This window comes from Scyliorhinus torazame, chromosome 7, assembly GCF_047496885.1.
Source record: "Scyliorhinus torazame isolate Kashiwa2021f chromosome 7, sScyTor2.1, whole genome shotgun sequence".
NCBI classification, from domain to species: domain Eukaryota; kingdom Metazoa; phylum Chordata; class Chondrichthyes; order Carcharhiniformes; family Scyliorhinidae; genus Scyliorhinus; species Scyliorhinus torazame.
In genome coordinates, this window is record NC_092713.1 from 289,924,420 (window position 1) to 289,950,141 (window position 25,722).

The window sequence follows — 25,722 nt, forward strand, 5'->3', positions numbered from 1 at the left end:
CTCAAAGGGCTGGAGGGGATTGGTCCGGGGGGGGGAATGATTTGCTTCTGTATGTTTCAGACCCGGTAAAGGGGATGGAGGAAATCGTGAAGTCTTTAAGGGATTTTGGCCGGTTTTCAGGGTATAAGCTAAGCATGGATAAGAGTGAGATGTTTGTGGTCCAGGCGAGGGGACAGGAGGGGCGGCTGAGAAAGCTGCCGTTTAGGTCAGTAGGGGGTAGTTTTAGGTACTTGGGCATCCAAGTGGTGCGGGAATGGGACTGGCTGCATAAATTGAATCTGGCCCGGCTAGTGGACCAAATGAAGGACGATTTCCGGGGATGGGACGCGTTCCCGTTGTTGCTGGCCGTGAGGGTACAAACGGTGAAAATGACGGTCCTCCCAAGGTTCCTATTTGTGTTTCAATGTCTCCCCATTTTTATTCCGCGGTCCTTTTTTAAGCGAGTCAACAGGGTGATCACAGGCTTCGTCTGGGCGGGAAAGACCCCGCGGGGTAAGGAAGGTAATGCTCGAGCGGAGCCGGAGAGAGGGCGGGCTGGCGCTGCCAAATTTGAGCAACTATTACTGGGCAGCTAACATAGCCCTGATCAGGAAGTGGGTGGTGGGGGTGGGTCGGCGTGGGTGCGTATGGAGGCGGCTTCTTGTAAGGGCACCAGTCTGGGGGCATTGGTAACTGCGCCTCTGCCGCTCGCGCTGGCGCAGTACTCAACCAGTCCCGTGGTGGTGGCGGCCATGCGAGTTTGGGGCCAGTGGAGGCGGCATGTGGGAGCATCGGTCTGGGCCCCAATTTGTGATAACCACCTGTTTGCCCTGGGGAGTATGGATGGGGTTTCCGGTTATGGCAGGGATAGGGGATGTGTTCATAGAGGGGAGCTTTCGGAGTACGAGGCCGCTGGAGGAAAGGTTTGGGCTGGCGAGGGGAAACAAATTCAGATATCTGCAGGTGTGGGACTTCCTTCATAAACAGGTGGCAACCTTCCCGCTCCTACCGCTGAGGGGGATTCAAGATAGGGTAATTTCCAGAGGGTGGGTAGGGGAGGGGAATGTCTCGGACATCTATAAGGAGCTTATGGGGTCGGAGGAGACGCAGACCGAGGAGCTGAAGCCTAAGTGGGGAGATGAGCTGGGAGATGAGATAGAGTATAGTTTATGGGCAGACGCGTTGAGTAGAGTTAACGCGTCCGCAACATGTGCCAGGCTCAGTCTGATACAATCTAAGGTTGTGCACCGGGCTCACATGACAGTGACACAGATGAGCAGATTCTTTGGGGTGGAAGACAGGTGCACAAAATGCGCGGGAGGACCAGCAAACCATGTCCAAAGCTTCGGGAATTTTGGCAGGGGTTTGCGGACGTCATGTCCAAGATTTAAAAAAAAAAAAAAAATTTTGAGTACCCAATTCATTTTTTCCAATTAAGGGGCAATTTAGCGTGGCCAACCCACCTAACCTGCACATCTTTGGATTGTGGGGGCGAAACCCACACAAACACGGGGAGAATGTATGTCCAAGGCTTTAAAAACAAGGGTGCCGCTGGGTCCAGAGGTGGCGATTTTTGGTGTGTCGGAAGATCCGGGAATCCAGGAGAAGAGGCCGATGTTTTGGCCTTTGCTTCCCTGGTAGCCCGGGGACGGATACCATTAGCATGGAGGTACCCAACCAGTCGGAGACCTGGCGATCGGACGTGGCTAGCTTTCTCTTTTTTGGGAAAATTAAGTTCGCCTTGAGAGGTTCACTGTTAGGATTCACCCGGAGGTGGCAACCGTTCGTCGACTTCCTTGCGGAAAATTAATCATCAGCAGACGTGGGGAGTAGTTTAGGTTAGAGTAGGGGGGTAATAAGGGTGGGACCTGTACGAGAGGTAAACGGTTTTTGCACTATGTTTATGGTTTCATGTATCTTGTCTGTTTTGTTCTTGTTTCTATGCCAAAAATACCTCAATAAAATGTTTATTAAAAAAAAAAATCAACTCAACCTCCTCTTGTGCGAGGATGAGCCTTATGCATTAAAATGGGGAAAAATTGAACAAATTGTATGTACTGTGTTAATTTTTTGCAATGTTAATGAGTTTGAAATAAAATATATTTAAAGAAAAGAGTTCCAGGAATTTAACCAAATAAGTGATGGATATGGTAGGCTGTTAGACTTAAGGTGATCTTTCTAAGGTAAGATACTTACAAACAATTGAATCGAGCAAATGTGAATTTATATTGGGACTTTCATTGCCTCAAAATGCTCCAGTCAATGATGTATATTTGACGTGCAGTTATTGTTACACTGTTGGGAAATGTAGTGGTCAATCGGATCCGGTATATCGATGTGATAATGAACAGATAATCTGTTTTTGTTACAGTTCTGCTGAGGGATAGAACTCCCCTGCTCAGCTCTGAAATGTGCCACAGCAGATGGTGTCTCGGTTCAACGTTCCATCCAAAAAACATCTCAAGAAGTCCAGCATTCACTCAGTACTGTACTAAAGTGCCAATCTAGATTATTAATTCAATTGGATTAGAAAATTATATGGAAGATGGTCACCCTACAAACTTTGTTGCATATACCCCAGTGATTGGAAACATAGCAAAAGGGGCAGATGTGATTGCTGAGTGACAATTGCAATGTCATATTTTAAATGCATTTTCTAGTTTCATAACAATTTATATCTGAAAACCCCCACTAAAGAACCCAGACAGCAGCTACTGCAAATTAAAAAGTAAAGCAGATATGCGCTCCTCAGAAACAGGCAAAGCCGTTCCACGTGTTCGGTCGCCAACATAGCTTCAGTAATCACGCTGACCACCTGGATACATGCCAATGGTAGAAAGAGCTTTTGTCTTTTCTTTAGTTTTCTCTTATTTAGATCAGGTCCCACTAGCCAGACAGTAACAAAGATGCAGGAAAGCCTATCAAGCACATATGTTATTGTCAGTTCAGCTACGTGAAAACAAGAGTTAAAGAAAGAGAAGACAGATCTTCAATTTATATAGCCCCTTTGACAAGCTCATTCCAATGTGTAGTCACTGTTGAATTATAAGGAAACGCCACCATCAGTTGTGAGCGCAAAACGGTTGCCCAAAAAGAACTGTGAAAGAAACCTGCTGGAAAATTCTCTCTAAATTAATTTTAAATCATTATAACCTCAGGCGGAGTGACATTATCCAATACTACATCAATTTTCAAAAGTACGCTGGCCAACCCAGCCCTTCCTCACCGTCACTCCACTGTCTCTCAATTAGCAAACTGCTTGCCCAACATCCAGTATTAGATAAGCAGAAATTTCCTGACTAAATACTAGGCAAATTGCAGCCTTCAGCCATTGCCTCTGTCCCCAATATAAACTCTGCTCCCCAGCCTCATGCTCTGTCCCTCTCTCTCAGGCAACTGATCATTGTGTCATATCTGGCTCGCAGATGAGCTTTTAATCACATACATACAGTATCACGAGGGCTGCCTATTTCCACCTCTTTAATAATGCCTGTTACTAAACTTGATTATTCCAATGCACTTCCAGTCCTCCCTAAACTGGGCATCCAAAATTGTGCTGTTCATGTCCTAACTCGCACAAAATCCCATTTATCCATTGCCCGTGCGTGCAGGCCTACCTTCGCTTCCAGTTAAGCAATAGTGGGGTTTTAAAATATTAATCTTTGTTGTCAAACTCCTCCATGATCTTCCCCCCGCCATCTTTGTAATCTTCTCCAGATCCACAACTCTCCAACGTACCGATGCTCCTCTTGATCATTTTAATTGTTTCACCATGGACAGTGTTTTCAACTGTTCAAGCCCAAGGTTCTGGAAATGGAAATCCCTCCGTAAACCTCTGTGCCTCTACAGCACTTTCCTCCGCCAAGATAGTTTTTGAAACCTACCTCTTCAACCAAGCTTTTGGTCATTTGTTCGAATAAGTCTTGTTGTGGCTTGTGTTGTTTTAACATTCATTCAAGGGTTACGCTGGCTAGGCCAGCATTTATTGGCCATCCCTAATTGATATTGAGAAAGTGTTTGTGAGCTGCCTTCTTGAACTGTAGCAGTCCACGTGTGTAGGTACTGTGGTAAAATGGCCAACGGCCTGAATTTTAGGCCTGATATACAATTGAATACTTTTAAATTAAGAATTGGACACTTTAAATTAAAACCAGTCAGACAGGCCTGATGGGAATTTAAACAGCCAGGTTTGAATATACTGGACAGAGACAAACAACCGGGGCAAGAGTGGGCCTGTTCTGTAAACAGGAGGTCGGAATATAATTGGCCCCATTCAAATGTTGTAGATTGTTCAGATGAAGCCAGACTTCCTGGCACCTAGATTTCCCGCCGTCACCTTATATTGGATAAGGTTTCATGTGGACAATGCACCCGAGGATGGACCTCTGGAGGGAGGAGTGGTGTGTGTGTGTGTGTGTGTGTGTGTGTGTGTGTGTGTGTGGGGGGGGGGGGGGGTATTCCTGGTGTCCTGCTGAGTTGCAATTGGCAAAAGAACAGACACCCAGGGACTCTCCCCAGCAAAGACTCAACCCAGAGTCAGCGGAGAAGACTCAATGGCAGACCAGAGAACGGACTGGGAGGCGTGCGAGACCCACCTTCGCAAGCAAGGGCCCTAAAATGACTGAGGCTCCGAGGACTGGACCCACAGCTCCATCAAATTCATCAGACTGGGTAGTATTAGAAACTTGGGTCGATGATATTTGGGACGAATAAATGTTTTATTATGTATGTGAATAAATTTGGGTTGAATCGTGAACCTGTGTTTGTCCTTTGTTCATCTCGCAAATAAAGACCCCTGGGGAAAACCTTTTAATAACAAACTGGTCGAAGTGACTGATTTACAGACAACAGTATGCCCATAGCGCTGTATGGAGGGAGTTCCAGGATTTTGACCCAGCAACAGTGAAGGAATGGCAATATATTTCTAAGTCAGGATGGTTAGAAGCCTGAAGGGGATTTTCCATGTGGGTGCGTTTCCATGTATCTGCTGCCCTTTTCCTTCCGAACCCATATGGTAGCGGTTGTGAGTTTGGAGGGTGCTAAGGACCCTTGGTAAGTTCCTGCAGTTCATCTTGCAGATGGCTGGTTCAGCACAGTGGGCTAAACAGCTGGCTTGTAATGCAGAATAAGGCCAGCAGCACGGGTTCAATTCCCGTACCGGCCTCCCCGAACAGGCGCCGGAATGTGGCGACTAGGAGCTTTTCACATTAACTTCATTGAAGCCTACTTGTGGCAATATGCGATTATTATTATTAGATGGTAATTACTGCTGCTACTGTGCACTGGTGTTATATATTTTTTATATTTCCCTTGTGAAGTCTTGAGATGTTTTACAACATGAAAGGTGCCATATATCATATAAATGCAACTTGTTGTTGCTTGGTCCTACCTCAGACTCAGGACTCCCTACAGTGCAGGGAGCCATTCAGCTTATCGACTGCACCGACCCACTGAAAGAACACGCAAGCTAGGCCCACACCTCTGCCCAATCTCCGTAACCCCACCTAACCTGCACATCCCTGGACATTAGCATTAAGTCGCCATTATCTACGGCTCACTTTCAATCGATAAACATCTGCTAGCAATCTCAGTGCATTGTTTGTGATGCGAGAAGTGGTAATAGCAAATTCAATTTCCTACCTGTTTGTTATCAATACCAACAGCCTGTCCTAGAGCTTTATGAGATGTGAGACCGCCTGCTGGCTTGCTCGGATTTGATAATACTGCAATCACAGAATTAGCCTCCACAGTTTGCTGGCTTGTGCAGCTGGCAACACCTTCTAAGGCATCACTGCCTGCACCTATCAAGGTTCCTTCAATGACAACACAAGGAGAGTCGTAAGGATGTGTTAATTCTATCAAAGTCTCACTGGTGGTCAGTTCTCCGGCCACTTTATCATCTCCAGAATTGGAAAATTGAGACAACATCTCCGATGTAACAATCTCCTGCATTGTTTCGGTGTGAATGAAAGTTTCATCGGTAATTCCATCAATAGCGATGCTCTCCTCCGTACTGTCAATATGGCCAGAGTCTGCAAGTGTGCTACTGACTGTAAAGAGGCCTTGTACAGTGTCATGGGTGAGAGTCTGCCAGGTAGCATTGCCTTCACCTCCCCTCTGTGTGGGAGACTGTGCCAACTGCTGACTATTTCCATCTCCAGGTAAATTGGAAGTGGGAAGTATAATATAGCCGGAACGAGGAAGAATTTTGCGGAATCCTGGAATATCAGCTGGAGGGATACCAGATGATGCACTAATTAACTTATCACTCTGTAGAAGGAAAAAAGAACAAAACATGAGTTCGACTCATTTATACAACATTTTTGTGAAATTCAAAAACCAATATAAAGAGACAAAGTCTCCATTTTTTGCTAGAAATAATTTGTTACACTGATACCAATAGCAGGTTTGAGGGTACAGCTGAAAAACCTTATTTACGAGCAATCGCTTGCAAGTTAAGCATCAAACTAAGTGGTTCAGCTGATATCAGACTAACTGTTGTTCTTTCAACCCAAAATGAAAATCTTGAGAACTCGACTGTGATTTTTCTTTAAACAGATACAGCTTATTTTAATAAGTAGACGACATATTCAGGATCATCTTTTTGTTGACGGTGTTTCTTTAAGTACAAATGAAGACATCCAATACATTATGCTGCTGATGTATAGTGATACCAGCATGATAAATCATTGAAATAAATCTCTGCAAAGTGAATCTGGACATGGTTTTTAATATAGACAAATACAATCCAGTTAATCCAGCCTCAGTTAAAGTCTTTGTTCTGTACTGCCCTCTCAAGCTCAGGTTCCTCACTGAAATCTCCTCAGTTAGCCTCTGCAAAGGGAGACTCCACCACCTTGGTGACTTCAAAAGTACTACTGGATACCCTTAGTCCCCCGAAGATTTATTTATCCTCCCACTCATTCATACTTCATCCTCCACAGAAATTCCCCTAACCACAGCTATCCTCTTAATCCCATGATCATTCCTGATCTTTCCAGCTTTGATAACTCACCAGGCTGTATCTGGCCACTTACTTGTCCCTTCCTCCCACATTCCCCCAGTATTACATAACGTATTCATTCTACTTGCCTATGAAAGAAAAGGAAATATAAAAAAGACAAAGTATTGCCGTTTATTCTTACACATTGTGTCGCCATTGAAAGTTGAATGGTTGCTTGCTTTCTTAGGAGAGAAAGGGTTTTAATAGGGGATCTTACAAAATAAATTAAGGGCAGAACAGAAAAATATTTTAACCTGCACATCTATCTACTGTAGCTAGAAGAGAAAGCTTTTACCGGATCTATTTCTTCTTTTTCCAGCTTTGCATTTTCAAGGTAAATACCCTTTTCAGCAACACTGAGCCGCCTCCAGCTTTCACTGATTTTCTTGTTTATCTCAGACCTGGGCAAATTCGGAAAGTCTTGCTGCACTTTTAAATGAGTATCATGATAGTACAGTAAATATGCTGGCCTGAAACAAACAAACAACAGGTTAAAACACATTTTCCATGCAGATCATTGGTATCAACAAAAATAGAATTTCAACAAAAAATTGTTGTCATTTCAGTGACTGGCTCAATTCTTATCAATGTAATCGTAATCAAAGAATCACTTGGCATCTCTTCCTGCACTATTGCCAATGGTGTCCCCCAAAGTTTGATCCTTAACACCCCCCCCTCCTCCTATTTCTCATCTAAATGCTGTCCTTTGCCGACACTATTTCAAGGCACAGCGTTAGATTTTATATGTATGCTGACAACATTCAACTCTTATTTCCCCTCTTTTGCCTCCCTCCTCTTCATTTGCTAAATAATCAGATGGCTTATTCGATATCCAATACAGAATGAGCAGTTACTTCCTTTAAATATTGGGAAGACTGAAACCATCGTTCCCAGTCCACCCTCCAATCTACTGTCCCGAGTTACCGACTCCACCCCTTTCCTTGGCAACAGTCCGAGATTAAGTCAAATGCATTTTTTCAAATTCTCTTTCATGGGCCAAACTGCCTTTTCCTTGTCTTGACTTTTGCGAATCTTGGTTGACTTGTTTCTCCTCTAATTATAAAGAACTTATCACTGTCTCAGTTGAAATTCAAATAACCTGCAGACTAGGGACTAACCTTGGTACTTTAATGGCTTCTATAGATCAACTGCTTACTAGGTTAATTTACCAAGCGATAACAGCCACAAGACTGGGTTAGGGCAACAAAAAGATTTAAAATATGTTCCCTAGATACATGTTGCAAATAGTTAGCTTCAAAAATAAGCTACATGACTATCAAATCAGAATATACTATTTGGTCCTGCAAGCATTGCTAGTTTGCCAAATGGATTGTTATGTCAGACAAATTTGTGAATCATATAATTTTTCAACATAAAACCCAAGGCCAGTCAGCCCATTGCCCTATGCTAGCTCACTGAAAGAGCGAGGTACTCATCTCTTACTCGGCTTTCCATCCCTGCTTACCCATTTCTCTTCACAAGTTATTATGGATTCCATTTCAATGGTGCAGATAGCCTACTCCACATCCAAACAATGCTTTGGGTAAAAGATGATTCTCCTAACATCATTTTGTTCTTTTGATAATCTTAAAAATTTATGCCCTCCAGTTACCGATTCATCAACTGGATTAATCATCTGTGACTGCAGGTGAATGGGGGTGGGCGGTTAATTGGGACAGGGTACGAATTCTGGATGTGGCAGTCAGGTCGGGGGTTAGGTTACGCTGTTAATCATCAAACAGTGTAACAATTTGAGGGTAAGAATCATGTATCGAGCGCAAGTATCCAGACATTGGGGGAGATTCTGGACAGTGTAAATCAACCAGAAGTGAAATAGAAGAGATACAGAAGAGATACAGAATCACTACAGTGCAGAAGGATGCTATTTCGCCCATCGAGTCTGCACCCACCCTCTCAAAGATGGCCCACAACCCACCCCTATCCCTGCAACCCAATAACCTCACCTAACATTTGGACACGAAGGGGCAATTATCATGGCCAATCAGCCTAACCTGTACATCTTTTGGATTCCGGGAAGAAACCGCAGCACCCGGAGGAAACCCACGCAGATACGGGGAGAACGTGCAAACTCCACACAGACCCATCAGAAGTTTAAACTTCACAGGCAAGTGCATCGTAACTTCTTTTTTTTTTTTTTTAAATGTTTATTAAGAGTTTTTTAACAAACTTTTCAACCATACAAACAAACCCCCCCGTATCAAAAAAGAAAGAAATAAAGCTTGCATAGCAAGGCATGAACATGGCAAGTCAATATGATACAGAACTTTGTACATTGGATTCCTCCCGTACATGTCAGTTTTCCGGATCATTCATGTGTTTTCTTGCTCAAATGCCCCCCAGAAACCCCCTCCCCCCCCCCTCCCCCGGGGTTGCTGCTGTCCGACCTTCATCTAACGCTCCGCGAGATAGACTAGGAACGGTTGCCACCGTCTGTAGAACCCCTGCGCAGACCCTCTCAAGGCAAACTTTATCCTCTCCAACTTGATAAACCCTGCCATATCATTTATCCAGGCCTCCACGCTGGGGGGCTTCGCCTCTTTCCACATTAACAAGGTCCTTCGCTGGGCTACTAGGGACGCAAAGGCCAGAATGCCGGCCTCTTTCGCCTCCTGCACTCCCGGCTCATCCACTACTCCAAATAGTGCTAGCCCCCAGCTTGGCTTGACCCGGACTTTCACCACCTTAGATACTATTCCCGCAACTCCCCTCCAGAACCTCCAGTGCCGGGCATGACCAAAACATATGGACATGGTTCGTCGGACTTCCTGAGCACCTCCCACATCTGTCCTCCACCCCAAAGAACCTACTCAGCCTCGCCCCCGTCATATGCGCCCTGTGCACTACCTTAAACTGTATCAGGCTAGGCCTGGCACACGAGGAAGAGGAATTAACCCTACTTAGGGCATCAGCCCACAGCCCCTCCTCAATCTCCTCCCCCAGCTCCTCTTCCCATTACCCTTTTAGCTCCTCTACCAAAGCCTCCCCCCTCTTTCATCTCCTGGTATATCGCCGACACGTTGCCCTCCCCGACCCATACGCCCGAAATCACCCTGTCTTGAATCCCCTGTGCCGGGAGCAGCGGGAATTCCCTCACCTGCCGCCTCACAAACGTCCTCACTTGCATGTACCTGAAGGCATTTCCCGGGGGTAGTCCAAATTTCTCCTCCAGCACCCCTAAGCTCGCAAACGTCCCATCGATGAACAGGTCCCCCATTCTTCTAATCCCTGCCCGATGCCAGCTCTGAAACCCCCCGTCCATCCTTCCTGGGACAAACCGATGGTTATCCCTAATCGGGGACCACACCGAGGGCATCGTAACTTCTGATAGGTCCTAAAGTGCAACAACGCAGACACCTCAGCATTCACCGCTGTTGACACTTGGAGATCTGGTAAATTATATTTTCTCAAGTAGGAAAACAGTTCATAATTTATGAACACTTTGATCAGATCACCCCATCACCTTTGTTGTTCTATTTAAAGAGTTGCTGTTTCCATGGTTTTTCCTCATAATTAATACTTCTCATCCTTGGCAACTAAATTAGTCTCTTTTACAACCTCCCTGGGACCTTGACATGCTTCCTAAAATGAGATTTTTTTTATTTAAAAAAATATATTTTTTATTCTCCTTTTTCACATCTTCTCCCACATTTACACCCACCAACAATAAACAATAATCAGTAACAAATATGGCAATCCCCATATCAATAACAATGATCCCATTCTCCCACCAAACCCCAAACATTAGCCCACATGTTCACATGAAATGACGAAAAGGAATCAGGAATCACCCATAGTCACCATCAAACCCCCCCCCACAACTAATGTTCGATGTTATCCAGTTCTTGAAAGTGCATGATGAATAATGCCCATGAATTGTAGAACCCCTCCATCCTTCCCATTAGTTCAAACTTAACCTTCTCAAGAGTCAAGAATTCCAACAAGTCCCCCCGCCAGGGCACAGGGTGGAGCGGCTGCTCTCCATCCCATCAGGATCCGCCTTCGGGCGATCAACGAGGCAAAGGCTATAACATCTGCCTCCGCACCCGTTTCCAACCCTGGCTGGTCCAACGCCCCGAATATGGCCACCCGGGGGCCCGGGTCCAGTTTCACGTGCACCACTTTAGAAACTACCCTAAAAACCTCCTTCCAGTAATCCTCTAGCTTTGGACAGGACCAAAACATATGAACGTGATTAGCGGGCCCCCCCCTGCACAGTTCACACACATCTTCTACTCCTTCAAAGAATCGGCTCATCCTCGCCCTTGTGAGGTGTGCTCTGTATACCACATGTGGTGATATGCATCACTGTAAATACACAAGGGGTTAATGTAAATACAGTAAGATATGTAAACACTAGAGGGAGCACCAGAGACATCATGACATGCAGACATACAGCGAATGAACACACAGAATAGGACATGACCAATGTCTCACATGGGCAGTCAAGACACCCAGAGGTGACACTACCACAAGGGGGCAACCCATATAAAAGGACAGGGCACACATGCTCTTTCTCTTTCCACAGGCAACACCAAGAGAGAAGTACAGGGGCAGATCAGAAGATCACACACACCGCATGGGTTAGAGCAGACTGGTTAGTTACACTGAGTTACTATAGCAAGATTAGCAGACTGGTTAGTTACACTGAGTTACTATAGCAAGATTAGCAGGAGAGTCGAACTCAAGTAGGAGAATTGTTAACTGTTCAATAAATGTGTTATACCTATCTCCAAATCTGAACCTTCCTTTGTCAGAGCATACATCAAGGAAGCACCTTATGCTACATGAAGAAGCATAACACCACACCACCTTCAGCTGTATCAGCCCCAACCTCACACACGAGGTGGAGGCATTCACTCTCTGGAGCAGCTCACACCAGAACCCTTCCTCCATATCCTCTCCCAACTCTTCCTCCCACCTTGCTTTGATTCCTTCCAGTGGTGCCTTCTCCTCTTCCAAAATAGCTCCGTAAACCGCTGACACTACCCCCTTCTCCAGTCCCCCTGTCGTCAGCACCTCCTCCAGCAATGTGGAGGCCGGTTCCACCGGGAAACTCTATATCTCCTTTCTGACAAAATCTCGAACCTACATGTATCTAAACATTTCCCCCTGCTCCAGCCCATACTTCACTTCCAGCTCCTTCAGCCCTGCAAACCGACCCCTAAGAAACAAATCTTTTAGTGTCTTAATCCCCTTCTTCTCCCATTTCCGAAAATTTCCATCCCACCTCCCTGGCTCAAATCTGTGGTTCCCCCGAATCGGCATTTCCCTTGACCCTGCCCCACAACCCGAAGTGTTGGCAAAACTGCCTCCAAATTCTCAATGAAGCTATTATTACCGAACTCCCTGAGTACTTCCCCGGGGCTATCGGGAGCAGCGCTGTTGCTAGTGCTTTCAATCCCGACCCCTTGCACAAACTCTCCTCCATCCTGACCCACTGGGAATCAGCCCCTCTTACCCAGTTCCGCACCTTCTCCACATTCGCCGCCCAGCAGTAATACATCAGGTTCGGAAGACCCAAACCCCCTGCCTGCCTTCCCCTCTGGAGCAGCACCTTTCTAACTCTGGCCACCTTCCCTACCCATATGAACGAAGTAATCCTTCCCTCAATCTCTCTGAAAAAAGCCTTTGGCAGGAAAATCGGCAGGCATTGAAAAATAAACAGAAATCGCGGCAGCACGTTCATTTTAACCGCCTGTACTCTGTGGTGATATGCATCACTGTGGGTGCACGGGGGTTGGTGTGGATACATTACAACTGGGTAGACACTAGAGGGAGCACCAGAGACATCATGACATGCAGACATACAACTAATGAACACATTGAATAGGACACGACCAATGGGCAGTCAAGACACCCAGAGGTGACACTAACACAAGGGGACAACCCATATAAAAGGACAGGGCACACATGCTCTTCCTCTTTCCACAGGCGACATTCAGAGAGAAGTACAGGGCAGATCAGAAGATCACACCCACTGCATGGCTTAGAGCAGACTGGTTAGTTAGATTGAGTTACTATAGCAAGATTAGCAGGAGAGTCGAACTCAAGTAGGAGAATTGTGACCTGTTCAATAAATGTGTTAAACCTATCTCCAAGTCTGAACCTTCCTTTGTCAGAGCATACATCAAGGAAGCAGCTTATGCTGCATGAATAAGCATAACACAACATGGTTCCAGGTGTGCCTGTTGAATCTATACAGTTAAACTCAACATATCCGTGACAACCAGCAACAGCACCCAGGCAAGATGATCGAGATTCCGGTGCCACAGCAGCTCAGGTACCACGGCAATCTCAGTGCAAACTGGCGTGCATTCAGGCAGAGATTTGAGATTTAGCTGGTAGCGTCCGACCTAGATGGCGTGGCAGATGCAGAGAAAATAAAGCTTCTGCTCACCATTGCGGGTAAAAGTGCAGCAGAAATCTTCAAGACCTTCAAGTACTCCAAAGGGCAAGACAAGAGAGACTTCCAGACCGTCCTGGACAAGTTTGGAAAATACTGCGAGGGAAACACAAAAGAGATCGGTAAAAGAGGCGCCAATACTCACCACGAGGCAAAGGTAGGCCTGCAACAGCAGCAAACGGCGATTTTGATTGGCGGCCATCTTGCGAAAGGAGCCACACATACGCAGTTCCACAAAAGACGCAAATCGGCAGAACGGCATTTTGCGCATGCGCGAGAAGCCGCGCATGCGCCGTTACAAAAACGGCGCAAAGTAAAGGAAAAGCGATCTGCGCATGCGCAATCCATTCCTACGCTCTACGTCACAAGCGTCATGACGTCAGCGGCCCCGTACCACGGCCACTTAAAGGGAAAATGCCCGAATATAAGGAAAATAAATTTTAAAGCCGTAAAACACTATTCTGGAACGACAGCACAATGCCGGAACTTCGACCAGTAGCTGAAAATAACCTCCGCAGAACCCTGCAACAAGCAGTTAGCACCGCCCAAAGAAATGATTTGGTCCTTGAAGACTCCGACGTTGATTTCTTCTTTGGACATCGTGAGCACAATGACAGCTCCGACACAGAAAGTGATGATATGTTCCTTGAACACTGCGACACAGACGATGATTTCATCATTGGACGTGGCGACCTCAGTACCAAATCCGAACCGCAACGGGATGTGTTGTACAGTGAAGAATCCGACACAGACATGGACGAGTTCTTCGGATTTGAGGATCTTCAGCCCAGCACAGACGACATCCCAGCCCAGAAGTACAGGATTCTGCTGCGGCCTGACGCCGAGAGAGAGAGAGAGGTACAAGCACACAGAGAGCGGCCTGACGCCACACAGAGAGTGGTCCACGCACCACGAGGAGTCCCCGACTCCGCACAGAAAGCGATGACAGACACTACAGAGAGCCAACTGCACGTCTCCACACAGAGAACACAGAAAGACTCCACAGCGAGACCACTGCTTGACTCTGTTGAGAGCACACAGATTGACTCCACAGCGAGACCACTGCATGACTCCGTTGAGAGCGCACAGATCAACTCCACAGCGAGACCACTGCATGACTCCACACAGGGAACGATGCCAGACTCCAGAGAGAACGATACAAGCCTCCACAGCGAGCTCGTTGACAGCTCGTTGACTTCCACAATGGAAGCAAAGCAAGACTCCAGAGCGCAGTCCTTGCATGAAAAAGACCATGAAGGACTAGCAACCTTATCTGAGCAACCAGCAGCAGGGGATGCAAGTCTGTCACGCTCAAGTGCACAGCAAGATGACTATGACAGTCTACCACGCTCACGTGAACAACAAAAAGACTATGACAGTCTACCCAGATTATTTGAGCCAACAGAAGAAGACTCTGACAGTCTACCTAGCTCATCTAACCGACAAGAAGACACTGAAGGTATACCCACTGTATGTGCGACAAGTGACAAAGGCTTCACAATTCCCATACAAGATGTGCAACATCTCAGCGAGACTGACAGACCTCAGCTCGTATGTACAGAGGCACTCAACAATCAAAGTGAGGTTACGAGTGACTCCAGTGACACCACGTTAGTTCAAACCTCATCCACTCGAGCCTCTCCACAAGAAAATGCATTCCTGAATGTTTTGACTCTGGACGGGGAACATCAAGACACCTCAGATGATTCAAGTGACACCTCAGATGATTCAAGTGAACCTGAAATGACTCCGGACGGGGAATGTCAAGAAAACAAAGCTGATTCAGGTGAACCAGAAAGGACTCCAGACGGGGAGCATCGACAAGCCGAAGATGATTCAAGTGAACGGCATGACTCCTGACGGGGAGCGCCGAGGAAGCAGAGACGGCACGCTCAATGAAACAGCAGATGCCACAAAGGACACTGACACAAGTAACTTTGTGAAGGACTTGAATCCTCCACTCGGTGTGGTCATTGAGCGCAACAAACACAACAACAAAACCTACAAAAACAACAACAAGCGTAGCAAAGGCACCAACATCAACAACAAGCACAACAAAAACAACAACACTGGAACAACGACTGGTACGACATGGTACAGCTCTGCAAATGCAGGACACTGTAACAGCACAGCTCCTAACATTGGCAAGAGTACAGCCATACCATGGCATGACAGCAAGTCTCACCGATTCAAGTTTGCTCCACTACAAACAAGCAAACCAGCTTTCAAGGCAGATGACATACTGTATCAATATCGCAATCACAAGAAATAGTCCAGGTCGGACAACACAGATGACATACTGCGTCGCTACGCTACCACAAGCATAGAAAAAAAAAAAAAAGAGTCCAAATCAGACAACAAAGTGATTTGCCCATTTGCACACCTCCTGATCACTTCTTGGTTCCTTCAGCACAGGGACACTGACGGCGTTCACAAGGAAATGATAACATCAACATCGACACTTCAATAACAGAACAAGAAAGCCACTTGACCATATTAATTCATGAACTTTGGACTCATGCAAATTATTTGGTATTGTATAATCATCACTGTCATCATGATTTGTACATGTCATCACTTATCTACCTATTTTGTTCAATTTTCTTTAACACTGTACAGAAAATATGTAACATGAAAAAAGGGGGGATGTGGTGATATGCATCACTGTGGGTGCACAGGGGGTTGGTGTGGATACACTACAACTGGGTAGACACTAGAGGGAGCACCAGAGACATCATGACATGCAGACATACAGCTAATGAACACATAGAATAGGACACGACCTATGGGCAGTCAAGACACCCAGAGGTGACACTACCACAAGGGGGCAACCCATATAAAAGGACAGAGCACACATGCTCTTACTCTTTCCATAGGAGACACTCAGCGAGAAGTACAGGGGCAGATCCGAAGCATCACACCCACCGCATTGCTTAGAGCAGACTGGTTAGTTAGATTGAGTTACTATAGCAAGATTAGTAGGAGAGTCGAACTCAAGTAGGAGAACTGTTAACTGTTCAATAAATGTGTTAAACCTATCTCCAAGTCTGAACCTTCCTTTGTCAGAGCATACATCAAGGAAGCAGCTTATGCCACATGAAGAAGCATAACACAACATATCCGACCCGCCAGTGACAGAGGGAGACCATCCCACCTTGCCAGATCAGTTTTCACTCTCCCCACAGCAGGGGGGACATAGGACATCCCTGTCTAGTCCCACGGTGGAGAGAAAAGTACCTTGAGCTGATGTTGTTTGTGCGGACACTCGCCCTCGGCTCCTTATATAGTAACTTTACCCAGTTCACAAATCTTGGTCCAATCCCAAACTGCTCCAGAACTGCCATCAAGTACCCCCATTCTACCCGGTCAAATATCTTCTCAGCATCCAGTGCCACAACCACCTGTTTCCTTCCCCTCTGCCAGTGCCATAACGACGTTCAATACCCTTCTAACGTTTGAAAAGAGCTGCCTCCCTCTCACAAACCCAGTCTGATCTTCACCTATCACCTTCGGGAGGCACTCCTCCAGACTACCCGCCAGTACATTCGCCAATATTTTTGCGTCCACATTCAAAAGCGATATGGGCCTTTTCGACTCACACTCCGTCGGATCCTTATTTTTTTTTAGCAACAGGGAAATCGATGCCTGCCCCAAACTTTGTAGCAACACCCACTTTCCTATCGCTTCTTTTGTACTTTTCTGTACAAAACCTTGGTAAGGCTACATTTTGAGTACTGTGTACAGTTCTGGTCGCCTCATTTTAGGAAGGATGTGAAGCTTTGGAAAAGGTGCAAAGGAGATCTACCAGGATGTTGCCTGGAATGGAGAGTAGATCTTACGAGGAAAGGTTGAGGGTGCTACGTCTTTTCTCATTAGAACGGAGAAGGATGAAGGGCGACTGGATAGAGGTTTATAAGATGATCAGGGGAATAGATAGAGTAGACAGTCAGAGACTTTGAACAAATCATTACAAGGGGACATAAATTTAAGGTGAATGGTGGAATATATAGGGGGGATGTCAGAGGTAGGTTCTTTAGCCAGAGAGTAGTGGGGGCATGGAATGCATTGCCTGTGGAAGTAGTTGAGTCGGAAACATTAGGGACCTTCAAGCAGCTATTGGATAGGTACATGGATTATGGTAGAATGATATAGTGTAGCTAATTTGTTCTTAAGGGCAGCACGGTAGCATCGTGGATAGCACAATTGCTTCACAGCTCCAGGGTCCCAGGTTCGATTCCGGCTTGGGTCACTGTCCGTGCGGAGTCTGCACATCCCCCCTGTGTGTGCGTGGGTTTCCTCCGGGTGCTCCGGTTTCCTCCCACAGTCCAAAGAGGTTAGGTGGATTGGCCATGATAAATTGCCCTTAGTATCCAAAATTGACCTTAGTGTTGGGTGGGGTTACTGGGTTATGGGGATAGAGTGGAGGTGTTGACCTTGGGTGGGGTGCTCTTTCCAGGAGCCGGTGCGGACTCGATGGGCCGAATGGCCTCCTTCTGCACTGTAAATTCTATGATAATCTATGATTAATCTGGGACGAAGGTTCGGCACAACATCGTGGGCCGAAGGGCCTGTTCTGTGCTGTATTTTTCTATGTTCTATCTATGTTCTATAAACATCTTCACCATCAGGGGTGCCAGCTTATCCTTGAATTTTTTATAATATTCCACCGGAAACCTATCCGGCCCTGCCACCTTCCCCGACTGCATCCTCCCAATCGCATCCTTTATCTCCTGCTTCACTATCGCTCCTTCTAATGTAACCCTGTCCCCCTCCCCTAACCTTGGGTATTCCTAGACCTAGAAATTCCTGCATCTCACCGTCTCCCCCAGGTGGCTCTGACCTGTACAATCTCTCATAAAATGCCTCAAAAACCTTGTTAATCAGATCCGGAGCCACCACCAACTTCCCTGCCCTATCCCTCACCTGAACAATTTCCCTTGCCGCTGCTTCCCTCCGGAGCTGACCTGCTAACATATGCCCCGCCTTATCTCCATGTTCGTAAACTGTACCCCTTGGCGCACCGCCTTCCTGGTAGATAGCCGGTAAAAGCTCACCTGTAGTTCCTTCCACTTTTCCAGCTTCGCTGGGTCCCCATCTTCTGCATAACTCCTATCTACTTCCAACATCTCATCTATTACCCTCTGCCGCTCTAACCTCTCATCTTTGTCCGCCCTGGCTTTAAACAAAATCACTTCACCCCTCACCACCACCTTTAGAGCCTCCCAGACAACTGCCTTCGACACCTCACCCGTACAGTTGAAACCTACATATTCCTTAATTACCTTTTCAATTTTGTCACAGAACACTTGGTCCCCCAAAAGTCCCACATCTAATTTCCACCCCGGCCTCTGCGCCACCCCCTTCTCCAGTACCATATCCACCCAATGCGGAGCATGATCTGAAACTGCAATTGCCGAGTATTTCGACCCATTAACCCCAGCCAGCAAAGCCTTCCCCACCACGAAAAAGTCGATCCGCGAGTATACCTTATGGACTGCTGAGAAAAACGAGTACTCCCGTTCCCTCGGGTGCAGAAATCTCCAAGGGTGCACCCCTCCCATTTCCACCATTAGCCCAGCCAACGCCTTCGCCCTCCCCCCTAATGGGACCAGCGAGCGGGGCCGTGACCGTGGCTCCTGCACCAAGTTCCAGTCACCCCCCCCACTATCAGCTCGTGTGTGCCCAAGTCAGGGATGGCCCCAAACATCTTCTTTGCGAATCCCACATTGTCCCAATTGGGACCGTATACACTTAACAGCGCCACTAACCTCCCCTCCAGCGCCCCTGTCACAATCACATATCTACCCCCCTGATCTCCATCTGGAAGCGTACTCTTTTGCTGACCATTACCGCTACCCCTCGAGCCCTTCCGTCAAATCCAGAGTGAAACACCTGACTAACCCAGCACTTTTTAAGTCTCACCTGGTCCTTCACTCTCAACTGAGTCTCCTGCAGCATTGCCACATCGGCTTTCAAACTTTTAAGATGCGCAAGCACCCTTGACCGGACCTCCTAACCTCCTCACCTTCCACGTGACTATCCTAACTGGGGGTCTCTCACCCGCCCCCCCCCCCCCACCCCCCCCCTCCCCCACCCTTCCTATTCACCATCATCATACCACCGGGCCCTGCCCCATGAGCCTGACCCGCCCCTATCCATTATTAACATCGAACCCCTTCCCCCCCTCCCCAAAATCCCCCCTACATTTTCTCTCGAAAAAAACATCTCCCAACATCACTCCCTTCCCCCCCTCGCTCGCCTCGTAGGCCCATCAAAACCTGCTAACCAGGCTCCAATGTCCGCAGCCCTCCTCTCACCTCACCTCCGATCACTAGCCGACTTTAGTTAGCTAGCGCGGGTGGCTCCCTCCGCCAAGATATACCATCCCCTCCCACCAAGTCTAAAATGAGATATTTAAACAGTAGCCTAAGTGACTTGTATAGGATCAGCATTGCCTCGCTACTGTTATATTTTATATTGCTAGGATCACATGTGCTCTTTTGCTTACAGCCCATCAGGTTGTCGTTCCAATCTAAAAATTTGCATATCTGAATCACGAGATCTCCTGGGTCCTCTATCATTTTAAAGTTTTGTCTTCTATTTCCTTTCCTTAATCTTCTTCCCAAAATGCATCACTTCATATTTCTCTGCAATGTGCTGGGAACGGCACAGATGATAACTTCTATAAAGTAAGGCATGACAATTTCAAAGAATAATCAATCTACTGTACAATTAAGCAGTTTAACGTGATCAGATTCAGAAAGTATTTTTATTAAAAGATAAAAGAACTTAATTTCTGTTTTTAAACTGTATGAAGTGTTCCAATTTAATACTATAGAATATATACCAGACTGGTGTTAGGAAAACAAAGATAGCTTTAAGGGAATGAGATTTGCATTGATAAAGATTCAAAATAAAGTGTGTTTAATGTTTCCATGCCTGGAAGGGCAAACCCATGCTGGACAAAGTGTGTTTGTATGTATGGGGGTTGGTTAAGTTCCAACTGTGTTTCTAGTGTGCTTAGACAGGGCTACAGCATCAAGCATAAATAAGGTGGAGAAACTTTTAAGTTTTAGTTTGCTTATTTGATTGCAGTTGGAGATCAGAAGTGAGAGAGAGAATGTAGCTCTCGCAGCTCTGCTAGGAGCAGTTGGTTGAGAAGGGTAGAGAGGGAACATCTTTCTGCTGGAAGAAAGGCCATAACATGGAGTGATGGTTAAGAAAACAAGTGCAGAGATCTGAAGAGCAGCTAGTTAAGGAAACTAGAGAAATGAAGAAAAGTTTCCAAGAAGCCCGAGGTTAAAGATACTAGAACAGAGCAATGTTGAGTAAAGACAGGCAAAGCAGAGGACAAGGCTGAGACGTTAGAAAGATATCTGAAGTGATTATTTACTACAGCCTGTGAAACATAAGTTGAAATAACTATGGAAATCAGTGGCTCGATCTCAGTTTGTCTTAAAGCAGTTAAGACAAAGGAAACCTGAAAAGGGGTGGTGTAAAATCCTGGACTGGATTTGCTGATAAAAGTGGAGCAGAAGCTTGGATTAACTGAGTCATTTAAAAAACCTGGACTAGACTTTAGAATGCAAATTGCTAAGGGAAAGCATGATTATGAGAGACGATTTTAGTGTATATTTGGAAGTGGAGTTTGGAAACGCACATGTGATATTCTCTGGGGGGATTCTGAAGAGAGTTCCACAAACATTCACTTGGGGTTCAGAGTGGAGAATGCATTTACCCACAGTCATCTTGTGCTTCGAAAGGATTTTGTGTTAATGAGACACTGTAGATTAAGATGTACTTTGTAATCTGTGTTTATCCCAAAACCGGTGTGTAATTGTTAACCTAAGGGGGAGCAAAGGAGTATTGTATTATAATCAAACTTTTTCATGTTTAATTTTAAAAAATCTTGTTGTTGAAACTAATTAGCAGTCCTGTGACTTTGTTTCTCCACGTTTTATTAAAAATTAATAAAAAAGTTCCTGTCTTTTGAGTCCGGGTTACATTCTGGGGTTTTCCTGACCAGTTATAACATCAATTCAGATTGTAACACTGATCACATCAGTGGTCATCCAAGTGGAATGCACAGATATTTCCCATTGCTTTGTAAGGTCAGACCAAATTTGGGAACACCATACGCAAGTACCTTTGAACAGTCTGACAATATCATGACTAAAGATTAAATCTGTGACTTCCGGAGAAGCATTGTTTTAGGCATTCAGTTTAGCACATCTTTGCTAGCACTCTGAAAGAGCTATTCAATCACTTCCATTGTTTGGCCCTTTCCCATTATTTTCCTATTTTCAAATATATTTGGCCTTCGGCCTTTCCTATTATTTTTCTATTTTAAAATATATATTAACTTCACTTTGAGGTTATCATGGATGCCATTCCCACTAGTTTCTGAAGCATTTGATGTTGTAACAACAATGTGGATAAAAATAAAATTCTCCTAATCTCTAATTTTGTTACTAACAATACTTGCATTTATGCCCTCTGTTACGCTATTTACCTCATCAAAATTCCTCATACTTTTGAAGAACTCATCAGATCTCCCACCTTACTTGGTTCCAGTGAAGAGAGGACTAAGTCATCTAATTCTCTCCTAATAACCTGAGCATTGCATCCCTAATACATTCATAATATATCTTTTCATTAGCCTCTCCATAGCACTGACATCCCCCTGAAGGTAGGACATCAAAAGCTAGATAATATCCTAGTTCTGGCCCAACCAGTAATTTTGTTTAGGTTTATCGGATTAAAATGATTTCCGCATCAATCAAAATTACAGCATGGACAGTGTTAAAGCAATGAAAATTGTTGATTTAAGGGACTGTTACATGGTAATAATGAAATGGAGGAGAAAAACTTTCACATGATAAAGTTAATCAAAGTAGCAAGACTGCAAAGAATCCTAACCACCCAGATGATCACATCATTGAATATCTGCTCCAAGATTGCTTCTGATCAACAGATTTAATCCATTAATTGCACAAATGGAATGACAAAGACACCAACGCTGGATCAAATGTGAATCTTTCAGATGAATCATACCTTCTGCATCATAAAGGATTGTTATTTACCTGGGCTTTTTGCCTTTTTTACTTCCATCCTCACTTTGCTCTTTCCATTTTTTTTTCTTTACGGGTGTAAAGTTTTTTGTACAGCTGTAACAGCCTTCGATTTCTTCTGTCACCAGTGTTATCTCTGCTCCATCATATGGGGCATCCATTCCTTAAGGTAGAGAATACAAAGCATTAAAAACTATCTGCCATAAAGTAAAATGTAACCTATTCAGTACATACAGGAAATAGAAGCAGCAGTAGACCACAAGGCTCATTGAGCCTGCCCTACCGTATCCCTGAATTCCCCAAGACACCAAAAATCTGTCTGTCTCAGCCTTAAATGTATTCAGCAATAGAGCACCCACAATCCCCTTGGATTGAGAATTCCAAAGATTCCCAACCCATGGCCCTTTATCCTGAGACTGCCTGTGTTTTAGATTCCCCGACCAGAGGAAACAATCTCTCAGCTTCTGTCCTAAAAGCCCCTTTAGAATTTCGTACATTGAGGAGATGGCCTCTCATTCTTCTCAACTCCAGAGAATACAATTTCTCTCTCAACCTCTCATCATAGGAAACCTCCTCATCCCAAGGACCAATTTAATGAACTTTTGCTGCTCCATCTCCAATGAGAGTATATTATTTCTTAATTGTGAAGCCCAAAACTGCACACAGATGCAGTGGAGCATACTTTTCAAAATTGGCCACAATCAAGTTGAAATAAAAGAGGCAAACTACGAATGTAATGTTGAACAATTAGGATCAGAACTTACGTGTTTTTAAACCAAAGAAATTACTTTCAGATAAACATAGGTTATATTTATCACTCAATAGAAAAAAAATGAGAGGCTGTAAGTTCAGTGTCTCATTATTTAAAACAAAAAGGAAAGAACTTCAAGAATTCCTGATGGGAGACGTTTCAAATTTAATGTGATTTACTCAGTTCTGGTTTACAAACTTCTAAAGTCCCTTATCTGATATCAGCTCCAGGACTAATCAACAAGGAACTATAAGTGTCTGGAGAGATAGCATATTTTTGATCAGCCACCTATCATTTTTCATTATTCATTTACAGAATGTGGGCGTCACTGGTTAGGCCAGCGTTTATTGCTCATCCCTAGTTGCCCTTCAGAAGGTGGTAGTAAGTTGCCTTCTTGAACTGCTGTAGTCTTTGACATGTAGGTACTGTGCTGTACTGCTAGGGAGGGTTCCAGGATGTTGCCCCAATGACAGTGAAGGAGCGACGATATATTTCCAAGTCAGGGTGGTGAGTGACTTTGAGGGGAACCTCCAGGTGGTGCGGTTCCCAGGTATCTGCTGCACTTGTCCTTCTAGATGGTAGCGGTCAAGGGTTTGGAAGGTGCTGTCCAAGGAACCTTGGTGAGTTATTGCAGTGCATCTTATGGATGATACACATGGCTGCCACTGTTCGTCGGTGGTGGAGTGTTTGAACCGGGGATGAATATTAAGAATCAGAAACATTAGGTGGGAATCTCTTAGAAACCTACAAGATTTTAACAGGACTGGGCAGGGTAGATGTCAGAAGAATGTTCCCGATGGTGGGGATGCCCAGAGTCAGGGATCACAGACTGAGGATACAGGGTAGACCATTTAGGGCAGAGATGAGGTGGAATGTTTTCACCCAGAGTCGTCAGCCTGAGAAATTCATTACTACAGGAAGCAGTTGAGGCCAGAACATTGTATGTTTAAGAAGCAGTTAGGTATAGCACTTTAGGCGAAGGGGAGGCGGGATCAGGCCCAATGAGTTGGATGATCAGCCATGACATTAATGAATGACGGAGAAGGCTCGAAGAGCCAAATGGCCTCTTTCTGCTCCTATTTTCCATTTTTCCATGAACGCCTCAGGGCTAAAAGCAGTGTGAAGGCAGAAATCTTTCTAGTTACTCGACAAACTAGGGGTGAAATAGTTTGAATATGGAATATCAGTGCGTAAGTCAGGTTTCCAGAAGTAAAACTCTATTGTATGAAGCATCACATTTTCAAAATAAAGCTTAATTTGAAAATGATTTCCAAAGTCAGCATATTGCTGTAACAGTGTTAAGTCTTGGGCTCAGTAAAAGGTGCTATACTACCATGGCAAGGTAGCAACTGAAGCCCCAATATTTTTCATATAATGATACTTTGGACAAGTTTGGTAAGGATTATGTCTAGTCCCATCTGCTGAATAAATGAAGACAACAATCCCCTGGCATTTACCACTCTTCCACTCTGCTCCCTGCCTCCAACACACACCAACCCATCGACTTATCTGACTAAACACATTGGGGAAACAATTAAAATATAATTTACCCATTACCCATTTGACATTCCCTTTGCTAACCATTATCATACAAAATGCAACTGTGAGCTTTGCGCACGAGCAGTGGGAGAGGCCACATGAGGAGTGAGGCACAGCCAAAGTGAGTTTTAAACTTGGGAATTTGAACCAGAGTGGGAAGTTCTTTGCTTTTTCTCCTTGCTTTGTAACTTTTAAATCTTCAGAGAGCGTCCTTGCCCTGCTGCAGCTGAGGCTACAAGGGGGAGAGCTGATTAGTAAATAGTGGGAAGGTCAGTAAGTCTTTACAACTTTTACCACTTAGAGTTGAAAATACGTTGAGGTTTATAAACTGTAGGGGCTATAATGAGCAGTAACAAGGACAAGGAAAGATGGGCCATAGGGAATTGGATTTAATCTAACTTCAAGCATCTTCCTAAGGTTTAATTTAAAGGGATCTGTCATGGTAGCAGAGCGCAAAGACTTGGTTAGCTCCTCTTGCTCCATGTGGAAAGCTGGGAACATTTCCAGTGTGCGAGAGCAGCATTTGTGCAGGAAGTGTCTTCAGCTACAGCTCCTGGAAACCCAAGTTTCGGAGCTGGAGCGGCAGCTGGAGATGTATACCACGTATAGAGAGGTAGTCACATCGCAGGCTCAGAGTCCGCAGGCAGGAAGGGAATGGGTGACCACAGGCAGAGCAAGAGAGCTAAGCAGGCAGTGCAGGAATCTCCTGTGGTCATTCCCCTGCAAAATAGATAAACCGCTTTGGATACTGCTGAGGGGAATGACCTCTCAGGGGAAAGCAGCAACAGCTAAATTAGTTGCATCATGGTTGGTTCGGTTGCAGAGGGGAGGAGTAAAAAGTGCGGGAACGCAATAGTTATAGTAGATTTGATTGTAAGGGGAACAGATAGATGTTTCTGTGGCCGAAACTAGCCTCCAGGATGGTGTGTTGCCTCCCTGGTGCTAGGGTCAAGGA

The 25,722-nt window shown here is 45.3% G+C and overlaps 1 protein-coding gene across 3 annotated transcripts in view; it reads right to left on the bottom strand.

Moving 5' to 3' along the window:
• The window catches only part of hmgxb3 (HMG box domain containing 3), a 105,392-nt gene that overhangs the window by 68,923 nt on the left and 10,747 nt on the right, over positions 1-25,722 (bottom strand). For all 3 annotated transcript variants that reach the window (XM_072512591.1, XM_072512588.1, XM_072512589.1), the window contains exons 2-4: positions 22,490-22,640; positions 7,278-7,452; positions 5,620-6,249 (exon numbers count right to left, since the gene is read on the bottom strand). In XM_072512591.1, the coding sequence (XP_072368692.1) occupies positions 5,620-6,249; positions 7,278-7,452; positions 22,490-22,638 (954 nt within the window). In that variant the 5' untranslated portion in view covers positions 22,639-22,640. The remainder of the gene's footprint in view (positions 1-5,619; positions 6,250-7,277; positions 7,453-22,489; positions 22,641-25,722) is intronic.